This window comes from Apus apus, chromosome 2 (assembly GCF_020740795.1).
Source record: "Apus apus isolate bApuApu2 chromosome 2, bApuApu2.pri.cur, whole genome shotgun sequence".
In the NCBI taxonomy this organism is placed as follows: Eukaryota; Metazoa; Chordata; class Aves; order Apodiformes; family Apodidae; genus Apus; species Apus apus.
This window is the reverse complement of record NC_067283.1, coordinates 124,375,505-124,400,851: the sequence shown is the minus strand read 5'-3', so window position 1 is coordinate 124,400,851 and position 25,347 is coordinate 124,375,505. Positions and strand designations below refer to the sequence as shown.

General features: G+C 39.9%; 1 protein-coding gene across 4 annotated transcripts in view; it reads left to right on the top strand.

Moving 5' to 3' along the window:
* Positions 1 to 25,347, top strand: part of JPH1 (junctophilin 1) — an 85,524-nt gene that overhangs the window by 57,661 nt on the left and 2,516 nt on the right. For all 4 annotated transcript variants that reach the window (XM_051612042.1, XM_051612044.1, XM_051612040.1 and 1 more), the window contains exons 4-5: positions 16,182 to 16,840; positions 25,246 to 25,341. In XM_051612042.1, the coding sequence (XP_051468002.1) occupies positions 16,182 to 16,840; positions 25,246 to 25,326 (740 nt within the window). In that variant the 3' untranslated portion in view covers positions 25,327 to 25,341. The remainder of the gene's footprint in view (positions 1 to 16,181; positions 16,841 to 25,245; positions 25,342 to 25,347) is intronic.

Below are 25,347 nucleotides of genomic sequence, written 5' to 3'. Positions count from 1 at the left end.
TACATTTTCTTTTGACTGTTGGTGGGTGTCTGTAGCCTCCGAAGAAAGCACATCCTTCCATCTTCCTCCTTTCTGCCGTCTCCACCTCCTTCAGTTCTCAAAATGCAAACTCCATATGGGCAGGAAAGAGAGATTTCTGCCTGATGCTAATTAACTGGAAGGCACTGGCCAAATCCACATGGACCAGGCCAGATATTTTTATTTAAAAAGCCAATTACAATAAGGATTTTGCCTGGTAAGAGTTACCAGCTGTGCCATCCATTTGTGCCTTGAAACGTATGGAAGCTCGCTAGTTAGTCATAAAGGTTCCTGTTCATTTTCTGAAAGTATTTGACATACAGCTTCATCATCCTTCACAACTGTTGTCAGGATACTTGCTATGGCATCTTTTCTCTACAGTTTATTGCTTCCATTCCCTTTCTACACTTCAGCCAGAGCCTGTAGAAGTATCTTAAGGCACTCCTTTTGTATCTGGTAATCAAAGAAACAAGGTGCGTTAAAAGAAGAGGTATCAGTTTCAAGCTTCATTCTTGTCCTCTTTCTTTTTATAACCTTTGTCACACCAGTCTTCACAACTCAGCTTCCAAATTTATCACCACTCTCGCCAAGACCTACATACAGGTACGCCCACCTTTCCGCATCTTTCCTTTTGGCCAGCATGAGGACCATCCAGCTTGCTGGCATTCTGCACCCATCCTGCCCCAGTACCATACAGGCATGCTGGCTCAACCCACTCCCCAGCATTCCTGCCTGCATCTGGGACAAGAGAGCATGCTTGGGAGAAGGCAAAGGAATGAGAGGTTGCAAAGGAGTAGCCTTAATACTTCAGGGTGCTTTCTCAGTCTCTCCAAGATACTTATGAGCTACATAATCATATGGTTTGCTTAGGAAAAAAAAAAAAAAAAAAAAAAAGTTAAACTAGTTTTGAGCAAATCAGCTTTTAAAACTAGCAACAGTGAACCAGTTTCCTGTGGAGAGATAAAGCTGCTACAATCACTGTAATTTTCACAGGCTTCCATTAAGTACTGAGCTAGTTAATTAGCATCTAGATACAACTTGTGGTTGCCTAGTAAAGGCTACAGGATCTGACTACAAAAGCTAGCCAGATAGTCAGGCTAGCCTGGACTGGCTTCAGTGCTGTCTTGGCTGTGTTGCTGTCTTAAAGTAGCTTCCTGAATTCTAGCCTAGATATACCTATTTGAGCTGCCACCACAGGAGTGTTAATCACAGGTATAATCTGAGAGAATGAGGTCAGTGCTACTTTAGTTTTAATTGCCTGCTTTCTCCTGCTCAGAATAATTCACTTGCTCCCAAAAAGAACTATTCCTTTCAGAATACAGAACATGCCTGCTGTTGGCCTGCTCCAGTAAATTTCTATATTGGTCTATCACAGTGTCCATCAGCCAAGGACAAGATGAAGTAGGGTCTATCACATGGGAGTATTGTCACAGTGTCAACATTTCCATTATAAATCCTATTTATAACTGCATCATAAATATTTGTTCCATGTTGAAATTCAGCTAACAAGGTCTGTACCATGCCTTAAGAAGTTGCCTTACAGTGCTGATTTTCACTAGAATATGTTAATGTACTTTGAAAAGATCTTATTACAGTATTGAACGTTCAAAGAATGTTGAAAATGGTTAGATTTCTCTTTTTTTTCAACACATGATATGGGTTGCATTAGCACATCTCTACAGCTGTGCTGGTTAGAGTGCCTTGAACTACTTAACCACAAACAGTTAACACTTGCTGTGGGCTTTTTTGTTGCTGTTTTTATAGGAAATGGGGAATGAGGATGTATTTCAGAGGGAAGGGTGGAACATTAGAGAAAAATAATCTTTACAGCTGCAGCGTATGTTTGTCAAGGCCAGAGAAATAGATGCATTTTATTCAGCAAAAGTCTGCAAGACCTGAAACTTACTTAGAAGTAAAGACTGTGTAGAAAGAGATCTGAAAAAGTAAAATGTTATTCAGATTATAGACCTGAGCAATGTAGAGTAATATAGTATTGCTCAGTATTGTGGAGAAGATCATGCTGAGAATTTGGAGGAGATGAAGATTTCTACCTGTTAGTCTGGTAACAGTTACTCACTCAGATCAGAATTTGAACATGTCTGGAACTGAAATGCATCCAGCATGGAATCAGTAGTTGAATTATTTCATATGGTGAGATTGTAAAACGAGAAGGTAGAGGGACCAAGAACAGAATCATCTGAGATTATCTTCCTTGAAAGTAGAGTTGAAAAGTGAAATAAAAAGGAGGGGGAAATAAAAGGATGAATCATGGAAGTTAACAGAGAAGCAGTGTTCCAGAAGAGAAGAATGGCCAACTGTGTAAAGGGAAACGAGAACAGAGTACTGATACGGAGATATGACTAAGAAATCAGCAGAGGCTCCTCAAAAAAAGTACCAGATGAAGAGCAGAAGGTATTTTGTCAGCAGCATAAGTTTTCTGGTTTTAACTGCCAAAGTAGTTTCAGTTTTTATCCTGAACTTCATAAAATACAGTTTAGTCAAAAGACATGACAGTTACTAATTATAAAGTTTCAAAAGGAGAATCAAATGTGTTTGGTTTTTCTGTCTGATTCTAATAAGAATAGTGGAGGTTGTTGATGAGACCAAAAAAAATAAATTAATTAATTAACATTAAAATAGCAGGAAGAGAGAAGCCTAATAAAATGACTGGGAATTTGGTAGTCATGTCATCCAAGCCTTCACTAATGACTAGCCAAATATGGATGATATGTTGCATATATATATAGTATGGTAAGCAACGTATTATTTAATCAGCAGGTAATAGTGAAGTGATATCTTGCAATCATAAGCCAGAACAGAAAAATAAACAAAGTTCTCAGTAACATTCTACATATAGCCAAAAGTGAGTGCTGCCATTTACAGTAGTGATCACTCACCAAATGCAAGCTAGTTCACAGAATTATCAGGCCTGGTATTTAAACTGAAGACAGAGGCTTACTTCTCAGAAATGCTAGAAGAAAGTCTTTAAGGGCTGACAGACTCAACCAGTTGGAGATGAGATGTGAACCTGCTCCTGTTGAGGTCAGTTGCCACACTCCCATGCAGCAGGTTGATAGCCATGCACTTGAAACGTGACATGACAGGAGAAGGAGCTAATACTCTTCCAGGGTGTATATGCAGAGGCAGCACGTCATGGAGAAGAAGGGTAATAGTCCCATCTCTGCATGATTCCAGTGACAATGGATCTGAAATATTGTATGTAGCTTTGAGCATCATCCTATCAGAAAGACAGGGACATTCTGGGAGAAATATAAAGAAGTGTGGATTCTACTGGGTAAAGGCAGCTATTATACCACATTAAGTCTCGCTATATATACAACTAATCTTTTCAGAGAATATATGCGGTCTAAGGGTTATGATCTGGTAGCAATAACAGAGACATGGTGGGACAGCTCACACGACTGGAATGTGGCCATGGATGGCTATGTGCTTTTTAGGAAAGATCGGTCGGTGAAGCGAGGTGGTGGAGTTGCTCTTTATGTGAGAGAGCAACTAGAATGTATCGAGTTTTGTGCAGAGGCTGATGAGGGGCAAGTTGAAAGTCTGTGGGTAAGAATTAAAGGGCAGGGTGGTATGGGTGATACAGTTGTGGGGGTCTACTACAGACCTCCTGATCAAGATGAGGAAGTTGATGAGGCTTTCTACAGGCAGCTGAAAGCAGCCTCACAACTGCAGTCCTTGGTCTTCATGGGAGATTTTAACTACCCCGATATCTGCTGGAAGACTTACACGGCCAGCCTTTCACGGTCTAGGAGGTTCCTCCAGTGCATTGATGACAACTTCTTAATGCAAATGGTGGATAAGCCGATTAGAAGAGGAGCGCTGCTGGATCTTGTGCTCACCAACAAGGAGGGCCTTGTTGAAGCAGTGGTGGTCAATGGCAGCCTTGGCTGCAGTGACCACGAGATGGTGGAGTTCAGGATCCTGTGTGGGAGGAACAGAATACCAGCAGGACCAGAACCCTGGACTTCCACAGAGCAAACTTCGGCCTCCTCAATCAATTGTTAAGGGAAGTCCCATGGGACAGAGTGCTAGAAGGTAAAGGGGCTCAAGATAGCTGGTCAACATTCAAGGACCACTTCTTGCAAGCACAGGATCAGTGTGTCCCAATGGGTAGAAAATCTAGTAAGGGAGCTAGGAGACCAGCGTGGTTAAAAAAGGAACTGCTGGGCAAACTCAAATGGAAAAGGAAAATCTATAGATCATGGAAGGAGGGGCTTGGTTACTTGGGAGGAATATAGGGCTGTTGTCAGAGAATGTAGGGAGGCAATTAGGAAAGCTAAGGCCTCCTTGGAACTTAACCTTGCAAGTCGGGTTAAGGACAATAGAAAGGGCTTTTTCAAATACATAGCCAACAAAACTAATACCAGAGGCAATATAGGCCCACTGCTGAATGAGGTGAGTGCCCTGGTGACAGAGGATTTAAAGAAGGCAGAGGTGCTGAATGCCTTCTTTGCCTCTGCCTTTACTCCTGCAGGCTTTCCCCATGAGCCCCAGTTTCATATAGCCCCAGTAGAAGTCAAGATAAAGGAGGAGTTTGCCCAGGTAGATGAGGATTGGGTTAGGGATCAGTTGCGTAATCTGGACATCCATAAATCGATGGGTCCGGATGAAATGCATCCAAGGGTGCTGAGGGAGCTGGCGGAGGTCATTGCTAGTCCACTCTCCATCATCTTCGGTAAGTCATGGGTAACTGGAGAGGTGCCTGAGGACTGGAGGATAGCAAATGTCACTCCAGTCTACAAGAAGGGCAAGAAGGAGGACCTGGGTAACCATAGACCGGTCAGCCTCACCTCCATCCCTGGAAAGGTGATGGAACAACTTGTCCTTGGCACTATCTCTAGGCATATCAAGGAGATGGGGGTCATCAAGAGCAGTCAACATGGTTTTACCAAGGGTAAGTCATGTTTGACTAACCTCATAGCCTTCTATGAGGAAATTACTAGGTGGATAGATGATGGTAGAGCGGTGGATGTGGTCTATCTTGATTTCAGTAAAGCATTTGACACTGTCTCCCACAGCATCCTTGTAGATAAGTTGATCAAGTATGGGTTTGATGATCAGGCAGTGAGGTGGATCAAGAACTGGTTGAAAGGAAGAAGTCAGAGAGTTGTAGTCAATGGGGCAAAATCTAGTTGGAGGCCTGTGACTAGTGGAGTCCCTCAGGGGTCGGTACTGGGACCGGTGTTGTTCAACATCTTCATCAACGACCTGGATGAGGGTACAGAATGTACCCTCAGCAAGTTAGCTGATGACACCAAGCTGGGAGGAGTGGCTGACACACCAGAAGGCTGTGCTGCCATTCAGAGAGACTTAGACAGGCTGGAGACTTGGGCGGGGAAAAACCTGATGAAGTTTAACAAGGGCAAGTGTAGAGTTTTGCATTTGGGGAAGAAAAATGTCGTGCACCAGTACAGGTTGGGGGCTGACCTGATGGACAGCAGTGTAGGTGAAAGGGATCTGGGGGTCCTGGTAGACAGAAGGATGACCATGAGCTAGCAATGTGCCCTTGTGGCTAAGAAAGCCAATGGCATCCTGGGGTGTATTAGAAAGAGTGTGGTTAGTAGGTCAAGAGAGGTTCTCCTACCTCTTTATTCTGCATTGGTGAGGCCGCATCTGGAGTATTGTGTCCAGTTCTGGGCCCCTCAGTTCAAGAAGGACAGGGAAGTGCTTGAAAGAGTCCAGCGCAGAGCCACAAAGATGATTAAGTGAGTGGAACATCTCCCTTACGAGGAAAGGCTGAGAGAGCTGGGTCTCTTTAGTTTGGAGAAAAGGAGACTGAGGGGTGACCTCATCAATGTTTACAAATACATAAAGGGTGAGTGTCAAGAAGATGGAGTTAAGCTTTTTTCAGTGATGACCAGTGATAGGACAAGGAGTAATGGCTACAAATTGGAGCATAGGAGGTTTAAGGTGAATATCAGGAAAAATTTTTTTACTATGAGAGTGACAGAGCACTGGAACAGGCTGCCCAGGGAGGTTGTGGAGTCTCCTTCTCTGGAGACATTCAAAACCCACCTGGATGCGTTCTTGTGTGATGTGCTTTAGGTGACCCTGCTCTGGCGGGGGGGTTGGACTAGATGATCTTTCGAGGTCCCTTCCAACCCCTATGATTCTATGATTCTATGGTACAGTTGTGATGAGAACAGAATTAGAACTTTAACTTCTGTTCATCTTTTATGATAGATACAAGGAAGCCTCAAGAACACTACTGCTGAAGTAAGCATTTGCTGAATTTTCCAGTGGGTTTTTTCTTTAGTTTTCAGAAAAATGTTCCCATGAGCAGAGGTTCATGTAGTGTTCTTAATAATAGCAGTAAAACATACAGAGATCATAGGCTTCAGTCTCCCTCATGCCCCAGTGAAGCTTGGCTGAAGTAAAGTATAAAAAATAGCTAAAAACTTGCCTTCTCTGCTATCTCATATTAAGCAGCCTGCAGGCTCAGAAGCATTCACATAGGTTATAGTACGTGTTGTGTAGCCAGGAGCATTGACATTAAAAACAAATTGTTTATATTATCTAGCCCAGAAAAACAAATCCTGTCATACAGGAGCCATATGCAACATCATGCAGTCTTATTTTTTGAAGTTCTGTCAGTAAAGCAACATGTAATTAAAAAATTGCTGATCATGAGCAATTACTGTGTCTGTGAGCTGATGTCCCAGTACGGTCTTAGAGCTGCACAGTTCTCACCTCACAGTGCCCACCTCACAGTGCCATCTATAAGGTAGGAAAAATCTGACATCTTTCTGAAGGGCAATGAATCTGGAGGGCCTACATACTGGCATCTACATTGCAGATACACTTAGGAATCTTGTACCCCATTTCGCAAGTGTCACAGCTACTTCAGTCAGCTATTAAAGCAGTCACAGAAATGGAGCAGAGATTGGATTTACAGTCTGAATAAATATGTTCTTCTTACCTAGGACTCCCTGCAGGCAGTATTTGAGATCCATTAGTCAATTCTTCCTTGCCTTCAGATCTTTCAGTGTATCTATTTCTATAATGATGCATTTAAAAGCCTTTTGAAAAACAAGATTTTACTTTTGGGGATTCTTTAATCCTCAATTATTTTCTTAATTATTTACTGGAGAATTAAAAAAATGGAAAATAGAAAAATACTGTTTGTGTATTATGTTCAGGTGTGTCCATGATAGGACAACTCAAATTACAGATCTGGAGGAACTGGTTGAAGTGAGAGAAGAGGCAGCTTGGATTTCATACAGATAGGAATTGCACTGACATCCCTGTTAAGTCATCCTGCTGCTAGATTCACAAGTTTGTGATGTTGCCTATGATTTGGATCATTTGGTGGAAGTCCGTTTCCTTTGTTGTTAATGATGTTGCTGGCATCTCAAGTTGGTGTGCTTGAGTAGACGTTTTAATATTTTCAAGTTCCCTGCAGCACTCTGAGATAGCATAATGCCCTATACTTTTCAACAATATCTGTGTGAAATGCAAAGATCAGCAGCAGTCAGTTCACAGACCTCACCAATAGTTCTCTTGTGCTGTGTGAACATCAGAGTAAACACAGAGGCATAAGAACTTGCCTTGGGTTTGGCCAAAGCATATGCATGTCTTTGTATGCATGGCTAGCACGTAAGTTACTCAGCACTCTTGATCTTTGGTCTATGACAAGAAATGTTTCATGTGGGTTTTGAGGAGGCCCCGTCACTTTCATTGGTGTCCAACCAGGAAAATAGAGTACTGGCAGGTATTTTAAAGATGGTAGATAGGTATTCTAGCAAAACTTCTTGGAAATTGTTTATGATACTGCACAAAACTGTTTCCTGAGCAGACATAAAGCAGTAAGTTGAGAGGACAACCCTGAGACACAAGAATTTGTAGGTTTGGGGTTCTTCTGCATGAGACATTTAGTAAGCAATTTCTACCAATGTTTATCTGTTGTAGGTGCTTATATTTACTGAGCAAGGAGGAAGGGTTCAATTTAAGGCTGCATTAAAACTTGCTAGTGGTCAGTGATGCTACCTTTTAAAGTTGGTCCTAGGTGGAAGATTTGTGGGTTTGTAACTTTGATATCACTGAATGATGACGTGGCAACAGCATAATATGACATTATGTGCTATCTTCGCATTATATTTTTAGGTCGTGTCAGTAGTACATGGTTTGAAGGACAGCAGGCTGAGAGATCAAATCACACCACTTCCATAAAATAAATACGTGCAGGCATCATTCTCCATGACGTCCATGGATCTAGTGATTGAGTAACTGTTGACACTCACTAGTTTCAGTGTTGCCTCCAGTGCTGTAGGTGAATAAAGGCTACCAGGAGTAGTGCTAAAGGAAGCAGAAGTGCTAACAACAGGTTGAGAACCCCTAGAAGTGTAAGCTGTAAAAAATTTCAGTGAAGGAAAGGTATTTTCACAGGGCAATGAGGAGAAAATGAGGAGTTGGGAGTAAAAGCAAACTAAGAAAGATTACAAAGCAACACAAAGGGTAAAAATGATACTTTAAAGTATTAATGGATTGTGCAAAACGTGCTGTCTTCTCCCTCTTGTTTACCTTGTAGTTTGCTTTTTTAAGCAGCCATGGTACTCCATGCCAGTGGTTGTAAGACCGGGGAGTGGGGGGGAAAGACATTTTAAGGCAGACAAATGGAATACAAAAAGCAATAAAGGCAAGATTTTTTATTTGCCCCTTGCTAGGAAAGCTGCTTACTAGCATTAATGTGGTGATTGCACCTCACCAAAATGCAGTTGTTATCAGAGGCAAGAAGCTAAAGCAGGCATCCAGACTCAGTTTTCTTTTGAATCTTCCCAGATAGTGTCAAAAATCCCTTCCATTTCATTTCTTCTTTCTCTTTTGTGACATGCTTTATTTTTAAACTTAGGAAACATCTGATTTTTTTTTCTGTAAAGCATTCTCAAGTACAGTTAAGGAGAGCCATTATTCCAGCTGGCATAATCAACTTCAGATGCTGCCAGAACAGGGCACAAGGGCCTACATATGTCATTTTGAATTAAGGAATTATTAAATAACATATATATGCATCACTAGGAGTGGAGCATTTTTTTCTATGGAAATCTCACCTCCAACTTGGCAATCAAGTCAGGTGCCCTCTTACTGTCTGGAGGCCAAAAATCATACACACCTTGCTGCACATTGACCCAGCCATGCAACAGATGTTCTGTTACATGTCTTGTTGCTGGGGCACTATATCCATCAGAAGGATACTGCAGACATCTGGGGTGATAACCTCTTAAACTACCATATCTAAGTCAGGCAGAAATGATCATTCAGAGCCCTGTGCATCTTTAAGCAGCTTGTCTTATGTCCATCAATTTCTCTATGGGTATAATCCTCACCTCTTAATTTCCAGTCTTATTCAAGCCCAGTTCAGTCTGGCAAGATTGCAGACAGGGCTGCCAAACTACTAAAACCTTAACCATACCTCTGCTCTGCCAAGTTCACCAACACATTTTACACATAACATTGCACAACCCTCCATTCATTTGGGCTGAACTCAAGCCAGCAGCCTAGCAGTTAAAAGCTTTTTTTCTCCTTTTACCAGTGTAACCTTCAGAAAAATAAGAATAAAACAGAGGAAGTAATAATGGCATTAATTATAATTCTTCCCCACTACACATCTTCACAATGAAGCAATTATAAAAAAACCCTGTCTTTCTAGAATTTACTGAATATAGTTATTTGCAGTTTTGTAATGACTCATTGAATAACTTATTTTAGCAGACTTTTAAATTATTTTTTAAATTCCTTCACCTACAGTTACCATCCTAAATGCTGAGGAATTATTATAAAATAAGTATCCTGTCCTGGAAAATTTTAACATAAGAGCATTTTGCATGCTTGCAGGAAAAATAGCCTGTATTTGTTGATCCTCTAATGGGTCACCAGCCTTTTCAAGTTTTATCAGTGTTCATCAGAGTAGCAAACAGATCTTACTATGAGAGCATAGGTATTATTGCCAGCAGTGATACTTCAGAAGACCATTGATTACACCAGAAAATAACAAACCAGATGGTTTCACTGACTTATTTCTCAAACATTATATAACAACCTCTAGTACCAACACCAAGATATATATTTTCCTTTTTTAGTGCAGTGCATGTAAACACAAAAGACTTATTTTTTTTGTGTCGAAAATATAATGCCAAAATACGGATTTGTACTATGATATAAAGTGCAGTAAGAAACTTCCTCATCACTTGATATTTCCTTGTCTTGATCTTTGAATTCTGATTCCATAAACAGTTCTCAGCTTCTCCAGGAAGATAGAATCATAGAATGGTTTGGGTTGGAAAGGACTTTTAGAGATTATCTCATTCCAACCCTCCTGCCATGGGCAGGGACAGCTCCCACTACACCAGGTTGCTCAGAGTCCTATCCGTGACAAACTTAGGGCTGTGCCATCTTTTGATTACTCAGAAGACTTGCACTCCATTCCTAGTTTCGACAAAGGCTTCATGTGCAACCTTAGGCTATCACTTTACAGAGGATTTAGTAAACCTTTGAGCATGGCAGTTGTCTATTGGCAGCTGACCACTGGATTCAGAGAGATTATTTAGATGAAGCCTGTGATTTTAGTCATGGCTTCCCTTTGGTTCAGCTCCCTCACCTGTAAAATGGGCTACTGATACACCTTTTTTGCTGTCTTTTGTACCGGACTTCTGGATTGTGAACTTTTCAGAGCAGGAATTCTCTATTTTGCATAGAAGTGTTCAGTTTAGTAAAAGAGGACCTCTGATCTTGGCAGCTTTGCATATAGACTGCAGTGGCCTGCTTGAGCAAATAGCTTTGGTCTTGTCACCATTGCCCCAAAGACAATTGGTAACCCTTGCAGTGACGATTGAGAGTCTTTCCGTATATGTATAAACAAAATTTGGGAGTGAAGTATCTGCTTCGTGGATGGAATTTATGTATGGTGTTTCCATATATTAAAAAAGTGGTTTTGCCAATTTTTTCATTTTCCTCTGAAAAACAAAGAGGACAGGTCTGAAGAACAAAATCAGTCTCTACAGTAAAGAACACATCAACCTCTAGGTTTTAAATATAGTTTTGCAAGTTATTATGACCTAATTAAATGTAGTCTCATTGGTAAAGATAGGAAATTCCCAAATTAGCAGTTTTGCACAGGGTATAATTACAGCACCTTTCATCCAAATCGCTTTTACTGATTTAAAGGTTGTGGCTAGGCCCTCACAAATTAGAGGGGAGGAAGAGAGAGGAGGATCCTCACCTCTTGTGCAGCAGCCAGCCAGTTTACAACTAAGAGTACTGATCCACCATGAGGTCCGGAGACACACAGGTGACTACAACTGGTAGAGTCCTATTGCCCATGCTTATCTATAGGGTCTTACAGGAACCTGCTTCACGCATGTGAAGTCCAGGGCTGCAAGGCTAGGCATCCTCTGTCACAGTATGGTGAGAAGCTGTCATCTGTATTGCATAGTATTGTAGCCTTAGCTCAGAGAAACCTACTCTTCCAAAACTTTTTGCTGCTCCAGTAGTGAATGTTCTTGTCCTTGTGGAGTTTCTCACAACATTCCCTCTATGGTGGAACACATTTGGCACTGTGAAATGTTTCCAATGGAAAGTGTTTGCTTTCACCAACAGAATTCCCTGTCTTAAATAGTATAGGTTCAGAGAAGAGCCTTTAAACACGAGTGTCCAGTGCATACTGCCTGTCTACATGTGGACCAAGTAAGAAGTAATAACATGTCCAAGGTCATACGGGAATGCATGGGAAGTTGCAAAAGAGTAGGATGCAGTGGATTAACTCTTAAAGAAAATAGTGCTGCACTGAATTAAAATGTACTAGAATAAAATGTACTAGAATACAGTACATTTTCGTTTTTGTAGTACTATTTTAAATTCAATATTCTAGTATATTTTAATTCTGTAAATTACTAACTACTGTGTTACTTTATAGTAGTAGAAAACTACAGAAGTATTCCTGTATTGCTTGAAAATGCATTGTGCTGCAGTCTTCCCACAAAACATTAGATTCTTTTTACTACAGAATTCCTTTTTGCCGGTTAAAAGAAGTACTAATTTAATAATTTCGAGAATATGGAAATCATTATACTAAAATTAGGCAAAAGGTCATTAAATTGTGGAAATCAGATTTATGGCAGGTTACTCAATTATGCTTATTGACTATGGAATTCAGAATTGTTCCTTGAAGGTTCACCAGCCCTGCTGCAAGAAATCCTAGTGCCTTTGCCACTTCCCAAGCTTATCCTCATTCAGTCCCACGTTTTTCCTGTATCCTCATCTTTTCTCTTTTGCAAAGAGGCAAAGTATATTATAATAGCTGGATTGTATAGGCAGGGGCATGACCTGAGGCTTTATATATATATATATATATATATATACACACACATATGCCTTTTTCCTCACTATCCTAGGTGCATTCTGCAATCCCTCTCAAGCTTCAGATTTCACCTTGAGCTGATAAGGCACAAAGTCTCTTCTTAGCCTTCTTGGGAAACACTGACTGCATTTAGTGTCCTGCAAGATGACATTTTCAGACACTGCTTGAGCCACAATCCTGAAACAGCCCCATGCTGCCAGTGAGTTTACCTCATTAGGCCGTGGGGAAAAGCATGAGGCTGTCACCTCTCTAAAAATGCTGTGGCAGAACCAGGGCACCCTTCTCTTCTCATTTACAGGGCTGGCCATGTTGTCACATCACTTACTGGAACCCTTCCAGGAGAAAGGACATGTTACACAAGAACTCCACAAGAAATTTTAGATTTAGAACAACTATGAGTGTGTTTGAAACCAAACCAAAGCTTCCCTCACCCCACAGCCATCAATGAAATGCTGTTCAAGCAGATCAGCAGGCAGTACGAGACTCTACGTGCATATATTGCACGTCCACACAGTCCTTTGGCTTTCAGAGGGTATTCCCGCCAAATACTGTCTGACTCACACATTAATGGTGCCTTCCAGCTGCTGGTATCACAACAGCTGTGTGAACCAAAACTGCCCCGTGGCTGACATTCAGCCAGCAAAGGTGCACCGATTTTGAACTGACAGTAGCAATGCCAGCGTGTCATCATTAGGAAGCGCACAGGTTCATCCACAAAGAAAAATTGTCTTTACTCCGTTAGAAAACATCTGGTTTTCTTGGTTCTTGGTTCTTCTTTCCAGACCAGGTTCTCCTTAGGCACTCAGACATACCGTGTCTAGGAATACTGGTTGCTTGAACTGCAAACTGAAGAACAGAATTCTGAATTTATTTCCTAGATGGATAATCTCAGTTTACCTTCTTCCCAGCCTCAAAATCCTATTCTCTTCCTCATTAAGATCAGGATGCTGAGAAATCTTCTAGGTTGAGGTGTTTGTGACTCCCTTTCCAGATTCCCTTGGCCCTGGTTCCTTTAAACTTGTGCTTTAGAGTACACTTATGCTGAAGAAAAAGGCCTCTGTTGTATTAGATAAAGCCTTTAACGAGGGGGACAAGGTAAGTTCTGACAAGTACTCTTAGACCTTAGAAGGGAATGGGAGCTGTGTTCTTGCTGCTTGGAGTCAGTGGTTCAGACAGGTGCATAATCTGATTGTACTGAATGCAGTGAAGAGATGTAAAAAAAGTCTTTGGACAATCTCCAAGGCTAACTTCAGCCTAGAGCCAAGAATTTGAGTGTTGGAAAGACCTGCCTGGCAAAATTGGAGGCAAAGGATGTATCTCTAATAGCCATATGTGATGTATTGAGGGGTGGGAGGGAGCACTGCTGTGTTATGTTAAGGCAAAAGCTGAGTGATCAGAAACCCTCTGATGTCAGTTGGATGCGGGTGGCTACAGCTTTCTCTGGTAGGGCTCAGTGTCACTTAGCATCAAATATCACCAAATACCCAGTAAAAATATCACGGCATGGTTAGTCTGTTGACATTTCTTTAGGGAGCTCCAGTTAAAAATTATGGTTTTGTTTTGGTTTAAGTTTTTTTGTTTTCACTCTTATCAGTCTGTAGTGGAGACATGGGCAACTGAGACCTGGCTCCCTTCGTGTTTCAGTGTGGAGGTCTTAGGAGGAGAGGGGGTCCCTCTGGCCAGACAGTCTCTTCAGTCCGTCAAGCAATGTCAGATATTATTAAAAATCTTAACTTTATATATAATGGGCAGTAGAGAGCTGTCACAGGATGTGAATTTTCTATATAGGTGAGGAACAGATCAGATGCCATTTCAGCTGCATTGTATGGCTGAAGAGGTGATATTCCAGTGGGATGCTTTCACCACAGCAGTCATAAGGAGCAAACTGGTGTGGATGTGGATGTATCCATAATGAGTAGTCATTGCAATTTGACTGCTCCATGGCTTGGGCTTAAAGGTTAGGCACAGCTCTTTTAGCTGTCCTTTTCTCTTTACACCCTAATTATATCCCATGTGAAAACAGAAGAAAACTAAAGTTTATGCATGTTAAAACCCTCAGGATTACCTTCTGCATCTCAGCAAAGACAGAAGGAAATCCCCTACATGATGGAGAATTCTGTGAATGGTGATCATATCTGTAACTTTATCTGTGACAACTTCTAATTTATGTTGTGCTGCCTTTGCCTTTTACCAAGAAGATTATAAAAAGCCATAAGAACCAAGCCCTTAGTCCTTTCCCTCTGTGCAGGCTTAACTCCTCAAAGCTTCCTCCTCAAATGTCATTTGAAAACAAATCCTGACTTGTCTACATCCAGCCTTCTTTCTCAACAGCTCCCTATTTCCACCCCTGGTTTTCAGAGACACCAAAAACATGGTGATTTTCCTGCTTAAAAGGCATTGCATGCCGTGTAATTCACCTTCTCAGCAATGCTTGCTCACCAGGTGACTCAGTAACTTCCAAAAACTTCACGCTGTTCTTCCTTCCTCTCATCTTAGCACTGTGTAGTCATGCATATGCTTCTGGCATCTGTAAAACCACTGTATCTGCCTAACACAGCCTGAGCATCCTTTATACTCAAAAGCAGAAAAATGCATGCAGACAGTCTTCTCTGGGCACAGAATTCTTCTGACATAAAACACAGATAAACCTCACTTACAGAAGATAAAAACAGTCAAGTGAAAGTAATGGTGCGAGCAAAAATAGAAGTGGAGAAACAATTGTGATGTATTTGCCAGAAGCCACTATTGAACGTAGAGAAAGCTCGTTGCAGTTCTTTGTTCACAGAGCTCCCCAGCTTCTGACTTCTCACAGGACCTGATCCTGGAATTCGGGATGTGACCTCTCAGAGGAAAAACAGAAGAAGCTGTTCACAATATAGACTGATTTTCAGCAATTTTGGTGTTTGTTTTTTTCAACAGAGTTCTTGCTCAAATCTTAGCATTGAACTTGTTAATTAGACAACCACAACCTAGAGCAAAGCATCTCAGCCAGCTTGTGTTTATGTGAACAGTTGCATTAGAAAAGCACCTTGACAAGTGAGTCCTAGTGGTGAATGTGCTCATGGGTGTTCAGCTAGAATTTGGGGGGAGGGTATTCTTCATACTGGCTGCTCTGTAAGTATTTTCCTTATGTGAAAGAATTTGTCTTCCTAGCTTCTAAACTGAATTGTGTTACCACCTAGAGTGGATAGCCTGGGTGTTCATGTGGTAAGTGATCAGATTAGGAAGACAAAGCCAGTGTGTGAGTTGAGGGCACATGCAAATGTATATAAAACAAGCTCAAGTGCACCAAAAGGGGAAAAAAAGTGATTCAAGCCCTATTTCCTGTATTTGTAAGGGCAGAAGAGACGTTTCATTTGGATAGTTAATTACTTATATGTCAAACAGATACTGTGATCATTAGAGTAGAAGTTAAATAGATTAGGGTAATTCAGCAACACATACCTTGGAAGATGCCTCTCAGAAAGAATTTCACACGGGGAAGGTACATCAGTCTTCAGTCCCTCAGACTTCACTCGGAGACAATTTATGTCCTAGGACCCTTTGCAAAGCTGAAGATCTAAGTGACTGATGCAAATTAGTAAATTGTCCCAACAATTACCAGAAAGTACAGTCCATTCAACTACTGAGCAATTTAGAGTAAATCGCTATGGATGTCACCCAATTTTTTGTAACACTCACCCCTGCAGTAAGGCAGTCCAGTCAGTCTGACATTCCATTGCAATAATTTTACTGTGAAGTCTTGGTTTTGTTTTAATCATGATATTTCTATTACACTGTTTTTCAGGCCCTGATTATATCAAACAAAAACTTCAAGAAGGAATGGAAGTGAAAGAAAAAGCTGAAGAAAAAGTTCAGGAAAAACCATCTACCCCAAAAGAGTCACCTCACTTTTATCGAAAAGGTACTACACCCCCTCGAACCCCAGAAGGAAGTCCAAGGCATAGTCCTACACTTTCTTCTGAGTCTTCTCCTTCAAAACAGCTAAGTCAAAGCTCTGCTTCTGGGGCAAGACTCAATCAAGAAAAAAAGCATTTAGCCACTGAGAACATAACACCCACCGTTAACAAGCCTTTGTATTCAAAAGCACCAATGAAGGAAGAAGTAGCTGTGAAACACCAGACAAAGTTTTCAGCGCATCACAATCCCACCAGCACAGAGAATGGGGAGCTGCATGATCACTACCACGGTTATTATGTAAAAATGAATCCAACAGTGCTTCCACAGGAGCTCAGGGAAGAAGATGAATATGTCAACCCATCACCGTCAACACTTGCACGGATAACACCCTCACAGAAACCAAGTCCTGCTAGATCTGGGGGTAAGCCAGTTGCCAAAGAAAACAAACCTGATACAAAAATTAAGAAATCAGAATTTGCTGCACCAAAGAACCCAGCTAATAAAGAGTCACATTCAGCAATGGAAAAAGGAGTAGGAAACAGCTCGGTGAGTAAGAAACCTTTTCACTTTCACTGCCCTCTTGCCTCCTAATGCTGAGCTTTGCAACCTAGAGACAGGCAAAGCTCACTTCTGTCAAATCTTCCTCTGGACATAGCCTGCTAGCTAGAACCCACTACACCAGACTGGAGTGAGGAAAAAAATATTCCAGTCCTTTATACTATCCTTTTTTGAAAATGAGAAGGCATAGTTGATAGCAGATACTAACAGGCATTTGAAATATGAGTCTTTATTGCATCCATAAACACAAACATGTTAGTGTGTGTATGTATGTACATGTGTGTGCAGTTTGTGTGTATTTAGATGCATAATTGCAGTATTTGCAGATGTACATACATATATTGCCTCCCAACAATGTTTGTTGTAGTTCAGTGGATATTCGAGTGGTAGTGGGATTTGCACTCTTCTCCAAAGGTCTGCTTTTGACTACTGTTGGAGACAGGATGCTGGCCGATGGTCTGATCCAGTCCAGACAATCTCCCATTTTCTCCTCTGTGTTAGTTGTAGGCTCTAAAAACAGGCAATGTGCATCAAACTGCTTTAAAATGCGTATGTCTAACAATGTTTGTGTTCTACACTGATGTGAAAAAAATTACTTTCTCTTGAGTCAGGAAATGGAGAAGGAGTTTTAAAACCACACATTCAGCTTAGTGTGAATCTGAATTTCATTATTATCTAGAAAGAGTAGAACTTGCAATAGTTACACAGGCAAGGAGAGATGACAAGTAGCATTTCTGTTCCATGTTAGAAGAAACGGCAAAGTTAGCAAATTCAGAATGTCTGATGATGATAAAGTTATTTCTGGACCAAGAGAAACTCAGGAAGATGTTAGTTATAGATCCTAAAGTTAACCTTTAGCAAGTGAAGAGGTCTAGATAATTGTGATACTGTTTCTTTTTTATAAGGATTGTTTCTTCAAATCATTTTTGGTACTCCAGTAGAAAAAATACAGTGTCATTATTAATGGGATCAACAGAATGACTTCTTGAATGAAATCCAGATAGCCTAGCAGTTGTCTGAGGTAAAACAATTGAATATTGACAGCAGACTTCATTAATTAAGAACTTAAAAATAAAGAGGTGTAAGAATTTCCAACCAACATGCATTGTAAAAGATCTTGTCAAACAAGTTTGAAATCTTCAGGTGTGACGGAGGAATCATCCTCAATCAAGAATGTGGCCTGATTTGCTTTTATACAGTTGTTTATTCTGACAAGGAAGCAGGAGTAATGCAAAGGCTAATTCACAGAATCACAGAACATTAGGGGTTGGAAAGGACCTCTGAAGATCATCAAGTCCAACCCCCCTGCCAGAGCAGGACAAAAAAACCCAACAAACTAGGGCAGATCACTTAGAAAGGCATCCAGACAGGTCTTGAAAGTCTCCAGAGAAGGAGACTCCACAACCTCTCTGGGGAGCCTGTTCCGGTGCTCTGTAACCCTCACAATAAAGAATTTCTTCCTCATGTTGAGGTGGAACTTCCTGTGCTCGGGTTTGAATCTATTGCCCCTCATCCTGTCACAGGGCACAAGTGAAAAGAGCTTGTCCCTGCCTTCTTGATGCCCAGCCCTCATGTATTTATACACATTAATTAGATTCCCCCTCAGCCTTCTTCTCTAGACTGAAAAGGCCCATGTCTCTTAGCCTTTCCTTGTAAGGCAGATGTTCCAGTCACTTAATCATACTCATAGCCTTATTAGTGTGGCATTAAAATATTTTTTTAAAAAACCTGACTGATGGTTCTTAAAAAGTAATCAGAAAAACGTCAGTAATTTGATATTAATCTGGTGAGGTCATTCTTGGATTAATTCTGCTGCTCCATTTCATTAACGTTCTTATTAATGACATGGAAGAGGACATAAAAGTATTACCCATGAAGTTTATAGAAGACACAGAGACCAGGAAACTGGTAAATAATGAAGACAATGGATTACCAATACAAGCTGATGCAAATCACATGCTAAGAGCAATGCACGTATAATTATTCATATGCAGCACAGCAAAATGTAAGCTCATATATGGAAAGACAGTAGAGCCTGTCCATGCAGAATCAGAACTGGAAAAGGTTGGTGGATCAGAAGCATGAGAGGAAACTGAGCATGAACTCCTAGACTGCTGTTGTTGTTCAGAGATGGTAATCTAATCCTTAGATTTATCAACAGGAAAGATTAAGCAAGAGTACATGAGAGTCTGTTTTATCTGGTTTTGGCACTGGTGCAACCACTTCTGGAGTAAAATACAGTGTCCATAAATCAGGGATTTAAAATGGAAAAAACCTTAAGGGAAAGTCGTATGAAGAGCTACTAGAATTATATAAATATATCTTACACTGAAAAGTTCAAAGAAAAAATAAATCTGACAGATTAAATCACTTTCTGTCAATACTCTTTTCAAAATTGTTTCCCGGGCTATTGGTAAAATGCATAAGAATATCCAACAGCTGGAAAGATTTAGATAAAAGTCTTGGTTTAAGTGGCCTTTAATAATATTAATTAAACATAACATGCGTTTTCAGATGTCAAGTTCTTGGAGCCATCACTGAATAGTTCAATAATGAGCACTTTGCCAAGATGATATCCTCTAGTTCAGCAGGCAGCTTATATTCTGTTTTGTGCGGATCAAACTAGATGCTCACAGTGGTTTTGTAATCTGCAAATCTGTATTACAGCTGATATCAGCCCTTTAACCTTTCAGATCTCACAGATATGACTTCTATGTAGAGTAACAAAAAGCTGTCAGGCTTGCAAATGCTAAGTGAGCATGCACAGAATTTTAGCCTGAATTGGAGTTTTTTTGTTCAGCTCTGGTGAAAATAAGTGGCTAGAAATAGTCCTTCTTTTTCCTACATTCAATCCAAATCAAGTAACAATTTGGAGTTTCATCTTAATAAACTAAGTAGAGCATCTAAACAGCAATTTACTGACCTTCTAGAATAATCAGGATAAGGACCATTAACCTATGACCTGTTATCAGGAAAGGTGGAAGAGTGGTGAGGTATTGTACATAAGCTACTGTTTGCTTACTGATACTACAGATCATCTGGAAACTGTCCTTCAGCTTCCTTTGGAGCATGCTCATTGCATTATTCTTATCAACGTTTCAGTAAGGAGGGATGGGAGAGTTTATGAACTCATTTTTAATACAAGGGCATTTGAGATAGGTGTAGATGCATGTATGTTTTTCAAATATGTCTTCCATGTGTGTCCATAAATTTGCCCTTGTAGAATAAATATAATACATGCTTGCTTCTTTAAAATGCTGAAATGAGTAAAAATCCTGAAACAATTAAAGCAGAAAGGAGCAGCCAGTGACCTAGCAAACTGAGAGAGAAATGTGGTATAGAATGACTGTTAGCACTGCCTGGAGACTTTTCTTCTTAATTTTCTGTATTGCCTTTTAGCTTCAGAAAAACAGTAGCCTGTTATGCAGTGCTCCTGGACTGACCTCAATTGTGTGCTGGAGTGGCACAGTGGCTAACCTCAGAATTACTGAGGAGAAGTCACATCAGTGTACTTCTTTTTATCCTGAACATTTGTGAATGTTGAGAGACTTCAGAATTCTAGGGCTGTAGGGAATTATTTTTTCTTTTAATCAGTAATTGCAATTGCTTTGTAGTCATCCTGACAAATTATTTTATTGCAGTTTTGAAGTAAGTCTACCTTAAATCCTCCATAAAAATATATTTTTTAAGAAACCCTCACTCTTATGAAGAGAGAACAAGAAAACTTTTTGGTTTGGGATACAAAATGAGTCTATGGCATTTATTGAGTACTTTCTTTAGTTTAGCCAAAAGTGCTGTATAAAATTATGCTGTGCTTTTTACAGGTTTTCAATGAGAAAGTATTAAGAACGTAGATACAGGATGTATGATTTTCAGTTCTCCCTTTCGTGTATCTAAATCAAAGCAGTTTTTCACATCTGAATGAAAAATAACTTTAATTTGGATTAAGAACTTCAGACAACTTCATTTAAAGAGAAGTAGTAAAATTAATGTTTCTTATTTTCTGTGAATCGGTTACATCCTTAAGAATATCACTGAATATCATCTGTGCAATAAATTAGTTACAGGATCAGTATGGATTCTCTAGGTATCCCTCTTTCTGGCATTATTGAAAAATACCATGAAAAGTAGCAGCACACTACACATAAAGTAGATAAATATCTTTTTATGTATACTTATTTTCTGATGTTCAAAAATCAAAGTTTAGAGTAATTTCAGCACTCATGAGAAAGACCCTCAGGACATAGTTTTATCAAGGTGGAAACATGTCTGAGACATGATGACAAAGTCACTTCATCAGCTGCTCAAAAATAGCTGTCTCTTTGCAGGCATTTGCTCTTGTGAGAGATAAATCATGCTTTTTTCACTAAGCAGTAGACACCTTCAAATTATCTTGTATTTACCACAGTGTAAAGTGTGCACTTGACCACAAACCAGTGTTAACTGTTGTTTTGAATTGCTCATTAGCAGCCTCTAGCCCCAGTATCAGCTTGTATGCTCCTGTCCCACCTTGAATGGTAGCTAAATTGAAGTTGTCCTGGTTTGGGTTAAAAAGTAGGATTGAATTGCAAAAAATGCCATTGTAATGTAGTTCATGAATACAGATTTGCTTTTCCTGACATGTGTTGCCCTAGCTCAGGTACAAGCCCAGGTACAAGTGTTCTGCTATGTGATAATTTTTTCTTTTAATTGGTCAGGATTTTTAAGCCACACAGTGTTCAGCCAGGTTCTTACCTGTAGCTAAAGTCATTACATTTTGCTGAATGTTACCCAGTGTGCTTCTGCTCTCATCACTTTTCTTCACTTAACATCCAGTTAGTGAAGGATGTAACTACCATGATTTTAGAAAAAATATATCAGTACTTGCCTGATTCTAAAAAGACCTCTATGCTAAATTTAATGGATATTACTAATGCAATGGGATTAGTCTTGATACTTTCTGGTGCTACATTTTTAGAAGAATAAGTTTCTGCCTTCCTCAAATGGAAAGTAATCGTATGGTTATATTTTTGACTACTTAAGTGTCTGACTTGGAAACTGAAAGGGCAGGTTTTAAGTAGAACTGGAGTTTTTCTACTATAACTTCTTTAGTGCACCTGTTCTAGTCACTCTTGGACTGATCAGGCTAATTTTGGCTTTTGCTATTTTAAGCACTTGCAGGACACTAAAGTCTGTATTTATGGTATTTGTCTTAAAGCATTAAATACTCATTTCATAGGTGTCTACAAAACAGGTGTAGTTTATTGCATAACACTCATGTGCTCCACAAATGTTTGATTATTTTTTAGTTTATCAGGAAACTCTGCTTTGGGCTGAAAATTGGTTACCGGAAGAGGAAACAAAACACGCATAGCAGGCTAAAGAAGATGTGATTTACTTCTTTGTTTAAAACACAGACTCATTAGATTATTAACATAATCTGATAACACATTTTTATTTCATCTTCATACAGAATCAGCAACCGAGTTTTTAAGATGTCTCTTTCTTTTGTCTTTGTAGAGAAACTCTCCTGATTTAGACTATACCTCCTAGGTTTTCCCCAAATTTATCTACAGTTACTGTGGTGAGATTGTTATACCTAACCTGACTGACAGTCCTTTCCCCCTCCACCAAGCTTAATTCTGTAAGACTATATACCAGTGTTATCAAGTAGCTGTTTGAGCTGCAGTCCCAACTTGCTACTCAGCCAAAACTGTCTTGCAGCTACCAGGATGCTGTTTCAGGATGTCTTTCAGGTAATGAATGAGTTCCTGGCTCCTGTGAAGTCCCTATATATCCAAATTTTTCTTCAATAGGAGTAAATCAACTTGATTTTCATGGCTGTTACTTCGAAACATGCAAAGCATTAGGCAACCAAATCCCAGTGAATTTTAATGGTATTGATCTCCTTCACACTTCCTTGCAGTTCCTGTTGCAGTATAACTGTAAAATCTTTAGGTGGGATCTCAAACAATAAAGGAACTATTGACCTGATTTTGGTCACACAGGATTCCCTAGTAGAATTATAGAATCATAGAACAGTTTGGGTTGGAAGGGACATTTAAAGATCATCTAGTCCATCCTCCCTGCCACAGGTGGAGATATCTTTCACTAGATCAAGTTGCTCAGAGCCCCATCCAACCTGACCGTGAACACTTCCAGGGGTGGGGCATCCACGACTTCCCTGGGCAGCCTGTTCTAGTGTCTCACCACCGGAGGGAAAGATGCTGAATCCAAATCTTTGTGAAAATTAATGATGTAATCACACTTCCTGCTGTGACATATGCAACATTAGCGTGTGTGTCCTGTGCTTGTGTGTTGCGAGATTCTGGGCTTTTATTTTTGCAGTGCTGACACATTCCAAGACAGCAAAACAAAGAGATTCTCAAAGTAGCTGTTGTTTTACATAAAACATGTTTTATTGTTCACAGTCTTTCAATATGGTTTTCATGCATGAATCTCACAATTGCCAGATGCATTTGGTGGGAATCCTGGTGGGAACTTGAATTTCCTTCACAATAGAAAAGCATAGAAGTACCCAAGATAGCATAGTTGTGACTGTACCAGAAAGAGAAAGAAGAAATTAACCTTGGGTGCTGGTAGCGAACCACTGCTACAGCGAGGCTGCTTACAGGGCTGTGGTCAGAAATGTAACCATACCTGGAGTTATGCTTTCCTTTTATGTCTGTTCTCTGTCACCAAGTGGCTCATATTCTTTGGCATATAGTGGTTCACTTCCAGTAAGAAGGAAGAAACATGGTTCCATTTCTGTTCTATGACCTGATGGTTAAAACAAACAACTGCTAAGTGGGAGCTTGGTATTAAAAATCCCTTTTAGTAAGGTGACCTTAAGCCTAGTCTTCAGTTTCCTAGCGAATATTTTAGACATTCAACCATTAAGCAAAATGTGAATGTTGCTGCCAATACCATTACCCCCATAGCAACATTTAACTACCATCCTGCTAGTCTCAATCATTGTTTGAACTTGAGCCCCTAGTTCCTCAGCATGTGAGCAGGTGCCTCTGAATAGATGCAAAGGGAACTTCATGGGCTCCATGGGTAGAGGTGCCAACTGGGTGTCGACTCCCCAAAGATTTAAGGAGAACTTGGTGTAAAACAGTTTGTGACTTTTTTTAAGAACTTAGCAGTCCGCATCTGGCCTGCCATCTTAACTACTGTGTAAAGGTGCAGCAAGTTAATAATAGTGAGTTCTTACACCTTAACATCCCAGAAATTCTATAGCTAATGTTAGCACTGTCATGAAGAACAATGAACTTCTGCAAGGCATGCCTTGTGGAAAGTGAAATAAATTGTTGTTTCTAATAAAATCTATACCTTCTCAAGCATGTTAGTGATACTTATGTATCTCAGACGATAGTTTTCTGCAGAGATTTTTGGTGGACTTTTTTGTGATTTGGGAAAGTACTGTCTGAATGAAGAGGTTTTCTGTTTCTGCTTACAGTAAATGTGAAACCTTAATATACAAGCAGATACAAATCTTAAAATATAATGTAGTAAACCAAGTATGTTAAGAGGAAAATGGAATAACTGAAAATGTCTTTCTCTTCAGGACATTATTTCAAATTACTCAGCAGAAAACATCCGTATTTACTTCCCCCCCACCCCCGCAAAAAAAATATTTAAAAAAAATTAAATACTTTGTTCTCTGAATTCACTTAAAATTATAATTGCATAATGGTTAAGTTTTTTAACCAAGTTTATCTCTAGTGAAGAACGGAAGGAGTATTTTGAGTTTTTATTTATTCACTAAGTAAATCTTAAAAATAAGGATTTATGACAACTAAGTGTCAGAGTAAATCAAAGCAATTTTGTAATTTTGAAGGTTAAAATAGTTTTTAATCTGTAATGGGAACATCACTAGGTATGTTAGTGGTAAGGAACATTTTTTCCCCTTGGGTTATCAAAAAAGGGTTTTCTTTTCATGCAACACATTGTCATGGAAAACCTCTTTTTTTGTTATGAAATGGGTTGGAATCAGAGAAGAATCCTGCTGTCAGGATGAAGAGCAGTGCTCCATCTTTCCTAAAGTAGTTCAGGTTCTTTGTTTTGCTTTCTTTTAAGCTGACCCTATTTTTGTGTCAGTGGGTTGTTGCTTTTTTCATTTGTTTGTGCAGTCATATTTGTCACATGGTTTAATCTCAGTCTGATTAAGAACAGTGTAGTAATATGCTCTCACCTGCATATATCCATCTTGTTTTCATACAGATGATATTTAGCTCACCTGAATACCAGGGATAGTAGCTGTTTTTCAGGAGCAGAGTATGTATCTTTAATATTTAGATAATCTTTCAGAGCAAGGTCAGAACAGGTAGGAAATGATAGTCAGGTCATGTTCATTGCTGGGCACTGTGTAGAAGGTTGCATTAATTCTGATATCTTTATTTTGTTTTCAGGGCCCTAATTCAGTTATGATCGCCCTGGTAATGCTGTTGAATATTGGTTTAGCCATTCTGTTTGTCCATTTTCTAACTTGATTGGAATTAGAAAAGGTAAGA